Genomic DNA, 7,604 nt, shown 5'->3' with positions numbered 1-7,604 from the left:
CCACTTCTTTAGATTGTCATTTCCTCTTTAATTCATTTACTTATTATTTGTCAATTTTGATTGGATAATTTCTTCATATTTCACGACTAACGTGGAGGAAACACCTGAATCAAAAAAGAATTCATGTACTTGCTTATTGGTACATGTATTTTATTTTTATTTATTATTTTTGCTAACACTGGATTTTTTACCTTCACCGTTGCCATTATAAGCTCAAAGTTCGGCTACTGCAAGAAAGACAGAGATCACCGCTTTGTGCTCAAGTTCCGGTCTGTTCTGCTCTCTAATTGGTTCGCTTACTGCTCTCTAATTGGTTCGCTTACCTGGCGCCTGAAAGCTGTTTTGAAAAAGTTCGTCCAACGGTTCTCATCTCAGAAGAAGCTGAATTGTGCTCAAACCTTGACAAAGAAAAGAACGCTGTTTGGACCTCGTCAGCTTTCAGCAAATGTAAGTTAAGCTTTATTTTCTTCTAACGTAAAAGCCACGGTAATTTGTGTTTTTTTTGTTGTTGTTGTTTTTTAGGCGTCATATTGCTTCTTGGAACAATATGCAGTAGAATAATTTTTTGCTACACCTGCAACATGTGTAACTTGTTAGATAGGTTGAAATTGTTTAAACATGATTACATGTACGTTTTGCTGTAAAACACTAGAATCATTGAGGGGCTATGTGTTGCATTGCAGAGTGCACAGAAACGAGCCCAGTTGTGTATTCAAATGCCTCGGCACAGAATGTAAGCGGACATTTTGTACATATGCAGCGTTTAAAACTCATTTTTACCGAGTTCACAATGTGGCTTCACAACCCAAATCAGATAAAGCCATTGTTGCTAAATTGAAATGCACCATTTCATTGTGTGGGCACCAAAGCCAAACTGTGAAAGAATTCGTTGCTCATTTGAAGGAGCATATAATGGAGGGGCGGCCTGTAGCATGTCCAGTAAAAGCCTGCAAAAAAGTTTTCAGCGTCAAATCATCATTCACAGCTCATATGTCCCGTAAACATAGATATTTTTGTGGATGACATTGATGTTTTGTACAAGGAAACTACAAATAAGATCGTTAGTCTATCAGAAAACGATGGGCCTTCTGAGAGCTTTAATGATGCTCTGACTAATGAAAGTCACGAATTATCTCCAAATTTCAACAAGGATTATCTCAGAAACTTGGGTCTTTTCTACCTGAAACTTCAAGGACAGCTGCTTCTTCCAGCTTCCACGATACAGAACATCGTTGAAGAGATGCAAAATGTGCATGAGCTGGGAATGGATTACACTTTAACTAAACTAAAGTCGCTTTTAAAAGATGACATGTGTCTTGTAGATGATGCTGTTGCTAAAATCTGTGATTGTGTAAGAGATTCTGATTTATTTTCTGTTTGTCATCATGGGCCACTGAGAACAACATATTCAAGAACTCAGACTTTCAAAAACATGTTCAAATACACAGAACCAAAGCAAATATCTTTAGGAAGTGATGAAAACATGACCCAGAGATTTTCTTACTACATACCCATTAAACAGACACTAAGTGCACTTTTAGAATCAGACTTATGGAAGAATTCAGTGTTGGAACAGTCCAATGACTCACACCCGGATGTTTTCTGTGACATAAGTGATGGCCAAAACTTCAAGTGCAACCAGTTCTTCATTGAAAATCCTGGGTGCCTGAAGCTTATTCTCTACCAAGATGCCTTTGAAATTGTTAACCCCCTTGGTTCAGCAAAGAAGAAACACAAAGTTGTCGCTATTTATCTATTTGTGGCTAACTTACCTGCTCATGTGCGGTCAAGCACTGATCACATGTCTCTAGTTTCATTGTGTTTCGAGAACGATTTAAAACAGTTTGGAACTGCAAAGGTTTGCTCTGAACTTCTCATGGATTTGAGAGATTTAGAGGAACATGGCATTATTGCAGGTGAAGAAACAGTCAAAGGAGCACTGTTCTGTATTGCTGGTGACAATTTAGGATCACACAGCATTGGTGGGTTTACTGAAAACTTTAGTACTTCTCAGTACTTTTGTAGGTACTGTGAAGTCACAAGAAAAGACTTTCTTAATGATCCAAATGCTTGTGGTCCACAGCGAACCCCTGCAGCTTACAATTTGGCAGTGCATCATCGAGAGATTGGAAGCATTCAAGACAACAAAGGTGTCAAGGTAAACTCTGACTTCAACTCACTAAAGTCTTTTCATGTTTGCCAACCTGGTCTTCCACCTTGCTTAGGCCATGACTTATTTGAGGGTGTCGTATCCTATGATCTTGCACTGTACTTGAAATATTTCGTTAAAACAAGGAAATGGTTTACATATTCCCAGTTCAACCGTAGAATCAAGCAATTCAAGTACAAAGGATCAGATGCTCTCACAAAGCCGTGCCCTGTCAACTCTGAGGCAATCAGGCTTTCAGGTCAAGCTGTTCAAAACTGGAACTTGCTGAGATTGTTGCCAGTGATTATTGGTGACAAGATACAAAATCCACAAGATAATGTTTGGCAGACAACGCTCCAGCTCAAAGACATTGTGGATTTGATTTGTGCACAACAAATTTCTTTGCCACAGGTTGCCTTTCTTGAAATAATAATCCAAGAATATTTGGAATCAAGAAAATCTTTATTTCCTGAAACTTCACTTAAACCAAAACATCATTTTTTGCGGCACTATCCAGCCCTAATTTTGAAATTTGGACCTTTGATTAGGTTGTGGACAATGCGTTTTGAGAGTAAACATGTCTACTTTAAAAGATGTGCAAGGCATTTGAAAAATTTTAAAAACATATGCTTGACACTATCAGAAAGACACCAGATGTTTCAGGCTTACATCTCAGCTGGCCCTAGATGCAATCAGCTGCTGCTGGTCAAGGACAGTTGTGTTTTTTACTCAAGCCTCTACAGTGATGAAATAAAACACGCAGTAAAAGACCTGGATTTTCTGAAAAAGACACAAGTATTTCCACAGAGATACAATATAAGGGAACAGTTTATAAAAAGGGGCATTTCTTGGTTTCAAAGAATGATGAGTATATGGAGTTTGGAGAGCTGGTTTTAATTCTGATTCAAAATGAAACTGATGTGTATTGTGTTATGGATGTACAAACAGCTGTCTATCATCCTGATTACCATCTGTATTCAGTGACAAAACAGACTTCAAGCATTTTGTGTATTAACATAAATGACTTGGTTGACTTTTACCCTTTGACCTGTTATCAGGTAAATGGACAACAAGTTGTTCCTCTGAAACACAGTGTGTTTTCAAAATAAAAATGTCTTCATATACCATCATGGAAAGTCCACTTAAAACAGATATGTTGATGTGAACAAAAATAATTAAGAAAAAACAGGGAAAGAAGTTTGACTAAAAATTTAAGGATGTACATGAATAAAAAGTGTGAATCAGGCACAACATTTTGTTTGACACTAAGTATGAGTCTCTTTAATTTGTACATAGTTGAATACATGTTATATTATGGTGATCTTGTTTTTTTACCATTATTTTGTCTGATTTTATTCCAGAAATGGCTGAGCAAACATTTTTACGCAGTGCTATCAATGAAGTGTTGCCCGAACTTGCAGAGGCTTCAAAAGACATTCTCGAGGAGACTTTACAGTCAATTGGAGTAGAAACGTATGATGACTTCCAGTTCATTGTTGAGAAGGACTTGCTGTCAGCATTAAGACCAATTCAAGCCAGAAAGGCACTTGCTGCTTGGAAATTAAGATGTAAGTACAATTCTAGAAAAGCAAAAGTCAACCATTAAACACCGATATTCTTATTCAGTTTTGATAACTTATTGGTTGTTTTGTGTTTTTGAAGGCCGGACCCCTGAAACCAGCAGGTCCTCAAGTAATGCATCACCAGATACTCCTCCATCACAGCAGTCTTTGTCCCCGCTAAGTGTGTCATCAAACTCCTCCAGCAGCAACCAGACATCTGCAGCAGACTGGATGGACACCTTTGAGATACCATGGGAAAAGTTCTCAGAAGAACTGATGCAGGCATTAGAGAGAGGTAAACGCCCAAGTCCAAAAATGAGGAAGGAGATGGTCAGGATTGTGGTGTCTGAAATGATGCGAAAAAGTTCTTACTTGGGTAAAAGGAGTTCTACAGAGGTTGCAAAGAAGATGGTGGCAAAATATCCAAAATCTCTACAAGACGTTATCGATGGAGATGTCATTGGCCCTGGCTATCATTCACTCGTCAAACAACTTCAATATCGAATTGACAATGCGAAGCGATCTACAATGCCTAAAATAAGAAAGCGAAAGCACTGCTCTGAAAACTCTGACACAGATGAAATTCCTCAGGAACAGAGAGCTGCAATTCAGGACACCTATGGGTGTATAAACTGGAATGTAAAATTCCTTCCTCTTGGAGAAACTGCTGAAAGTCAGCAACAGAAGAAGGACAAGCTCAAGATGATGTCTCTGCAGAAGGAGGCCAATCCTGAGGAGATGAAAGAATTACTGAGGACAACTTTCTACTCACAGCGCAAAGATATTAACCAGGGGAAAAGTATTCAAGATGTCTTGGAAGCCTGGCCTGTTTTATTTCATGACATTGGGATGGCTGTACACTACAAGGAACTTACTGGACTTGGATTGAAGGAAACCTTCATGAGGAACATTGATATGAAGGGAAAAAGACTGCTGAACTACATGAACACTGTTTGTGTGAACAAAAACAAAAGGTTTTTCCAGGCTCAGACAAAGTTGAAGATGTTAAGGGGAGAACTGGACGGTTACTCTGAAGATGTTAAAGAGATGATGCTCCTACTTCTCTGCTACTTCAATGAAAATGAAGAAGCAATGTTCTTCTGTGTGGAGGACACATGCCTGGCTGAAGAAGTACAGATGGAGAACGTCTCCTTGACTCCCACTATCATTGTGTGTGGTGAGTTCATTTTTGTTTTTCCAGTTTCTTTGACCTGTTTTCTTTTTTGTTGTCTTGTCCCCTTTCTTTGCGCTTTGTCCATCTGGCATTTTGTTTAATATTGTTTTGTTTTTTTCCAATTATTTTCTTATGCTTTTACTATACTAATATTTTTTTTTGTACTTTTTACTTAATTTGTTATTTTTCATATGAATGTCATTGTTTTGTTGTATCAGGAGTCTAAATTTATTTGTTCTTTCTCCTTAGGTCAATCCTGCTTCCATGCTAAACGATTCATGCTGAGTGTGGATCAACAGATTGGAAACAACAACATCTCCTGTTTTATTTCTGCCCTCTGCATGATGTTTGGGAGCTATTATTGTTTTAACATACATTATCCATCGGGGCTGGCGTCTACACTGGAGTTTCTGCAGAGGTATGAGCTTTTGTTTTTGTTTTTTTTTTAAATTGTAGGGAGTTAAATTTGACTTTTGACAACTTTTATGTCTTGAATAAAATGTTTGATTGTGAAGCACATTTTGATGTAGTTTTCTGTTTGTCCTCTTTATCGTAAGGTGTTTCTTCTCAATCAACCCAGACAAGGGCAGTAAGGTGGAAGAAACCCGTAAACCCAGACTGCGTGTGAACCCCCGTGTACTCACCTTGATCCAGGAACTTTCAGATCATGAGTGGCGTGATGTTTGAGAAAGGACTAAAGTCAGTGAGTTCTCAAGGCGGTGTTTAATCTTAACAGAGCTGAATAGATTTCTAAATGTATGTTGCATCTCACACCGTGCCTTCTGAAGTTAAAAAAGTTGAAAAGACATATTTATATTTGTTCAGTGGCTGAATTTTGCACCATGTCAGAAAGCACAAATGAGAATTTCATTGTAAATATGTTTTCAATTAAAATGTTTGTTTCTAAAAAAATTTTAGAATTATCATTATTGATATAGTTTATATTGGGCTTCCTTGTGTTTTAAATTTCCATTTAACTGGTAAATGTTTGTTGAAATTTGATTATTCATAGATATTTGGAAATAGAATTGCTTCTAAAAAAGAAAAAAATTTGAAGCAAACAAACATTATTATTAAAATGTATACTGGAAATAGAAATTTATTGTATGTTATAATCTTCAAGCCCCCTCTCCAAAAAAAGGGTGTGAAAGTTGGCTCTCATACTGTTTCTGATAAGTTAAAAAGGTTGAAGAAATTTATATGTATTCAGCAGGTGCATTTGTTTCATGTGCTTCATGATGTTCAGAAAAGACAAATGAGAACTTCATTAAAAATAAATATTTCAAAGGCATGTAAGTGTATGTTTATTTTTTTAAGATTATCATAGATACAATTTATACTGGGCTTCCTTGTGTTTTAAATTTTCATTTAAGTGGGAAATGTTGGTTGAAATTTGATGCTTATAAATATTTAAAAATAGAATTATTACAAAAAAAATTAAAGCAAATTTCAGTTTTTCAGAAAGTATTAATAAAATGTTTTAAATTGACATTTTTACAGTTATAATCTGTTATTCAAAGGTAATTTATCAGTAGGACTAAATGAACTTTTTTTGTACAACAAACAAAAAATGGGTAAATCTGGAAAAAAAGTGTAAAATAACAGCATTATAATGATAATTCATCAGAAAAAGTTGGTTAAAATTACTTGATAAAACTGTCTTATTACCAAAATAAACCTTTTCAAATCACAGTTCAAATTTGTATAAAACTATGGGAAAATCTGTTTATTTCACAATTTAACACTGTTGTAATTACTGTTTGGTCTGTAAAACAGTTTACATGTTCACTGTGTTTTCTACAAAATTATTCTGGCAACCACAGCTGCCAGATTTTTTCTGTAAAAACAACAGAATTTTTTTTACAGTGAAGGCCTTTAGCATGTAGGTAAAAAAATGGATAAGCTCCTCTCTCTGCCCTCTTTCACTCAGGTGGAATGAGTGGATTGAAGAATAGGCCTACTGGAAGTGAAACAGAAGACTATTGGAATAAAGAAACATTTTCCTGCCTTCCAAAGCTTAATTGGTACTTCACATCTTGTTACCGACAACAGGACCATCTGATGCTGTGTTAGGGAATGCATTCCTGCGCTTGGCCAGGAATGCATTCACATTAAGCATTGGCACATTAAGCTTAATGTGCCAATGCTTAATGCAAATCATAAAATCTTACCAAGCATTTTTTGTCTCATTTCTAGTGCAACTGTCCTGGTATGATAGGATAAAACAATGTTAATTGAAAAGTAACTGTTCTGTGCGAAATAGGAGATTGCTTTAAGTCGATAATTCCTTAATATTGATTAAAAAATATTTGTTCTACTGGTAGATTATTTTACCTTGCACAGCTTAAGGACTTTATATACTGTATAGTGGGTAAGTAAGCAAGACATGAGAAATGTTTCCCCTATGAAGTGTTTATGTTAAGGTTTCCTAAGACCACCCAGCAAGGAGACTACAAAGTATAAAACATTGGTATTTCATACAGCTTTTGATCAAACTATCTGAGTAATGACCTTTTTGAAACATTTTTTCTTTTATGGATTTAATATCTGTATTTCAACACCAATTTCTTTTTTGTATTGCTCTTATGCTGCTTTATTGTTTTGTTCTGTCTTGCTTTTGGTTCCAGTAAAGGTGGAATATATATATATATATATATATATATATATATATATATATATATATATATATATATATATATATATATATGTTTTGCTCTTA

General features: G+C 35.8%; 1 protein-coding gene across 1 annotated transcript; it reads left to right on the top strand.

The window, feature by feature from the left end:
• Nucleotides 1-319: 319 nt before the first annotated feature.
• LOC129358086 (uncharacterized) lies at nt 320-6,167 on the top strand. Its single transcript, XM_055026915.1, has 6 exons — nt 320-447; nt 2,084-2,158; nt 3,511-3,717; nt 3,812-4,888; nt 5,135-5,303; nt 5,443-6,167. Exons 3-6 carry the CDS (start codon nt 3,513-3,515, stop codon nt 5,570-5,572), a joined length of 1,581 nt encoding a protein of 526 aa, XP_054882890.1. The 5' UTR covers nt 320-447; nt 2,084-2,158; nt 3,511-3,512; the 3' UTR covers nt 5,573-6,167.
• The last annotated feature ends 1,437 nt before the right edge of the window (nt 6,168-7,604 follow it).

The sequence above is a fragment of the Poeciliopsis prolifica genome, unplaced genomic scaffold (assembly GCF_027474105.1).
Source record: "Poeciliopsis prolifica strain line A6 unplaced genomic scaffold, Auburn_PproV2 SCAFFOLD402, whole genome shotgun sequence".
Classification (NCBI taxonomy): Eukaryota; Metazoa; Chordata; class Actinopteri; order Cyprinodontiformes; family Poeciliidae; genus Poeciliopsis; species Poeciliopsis prolifica.
Note: the sequence above shows the minus strand (reverse complement) of the source record. Positions and strands in the feature narration are given on the sequence as shown.

Coding starts and splice junctions, on each gene's coding strand:
- LOC129358086 (XM_055026915.1), top strand. CDS start 3,513: ATGGCTGAGCAAACATTTTTACGCAGTGCTATCAATGAAGTGTTGCCC. Junction 3,718..3,811: donor TGCTGCTTGGAAATTAAGAT/GTAAGTACAATT, acceptor GTGTTTTTGAAG/GCCGGACCCCTGAAACCAGC. Junction 4,889..5,134: donor TCCCACTATCATTGTGTGTG/GTGAGTTCATTT, acceptor CTTTCTCCTTAG/GTCAATCCTGCTTCCATGCT.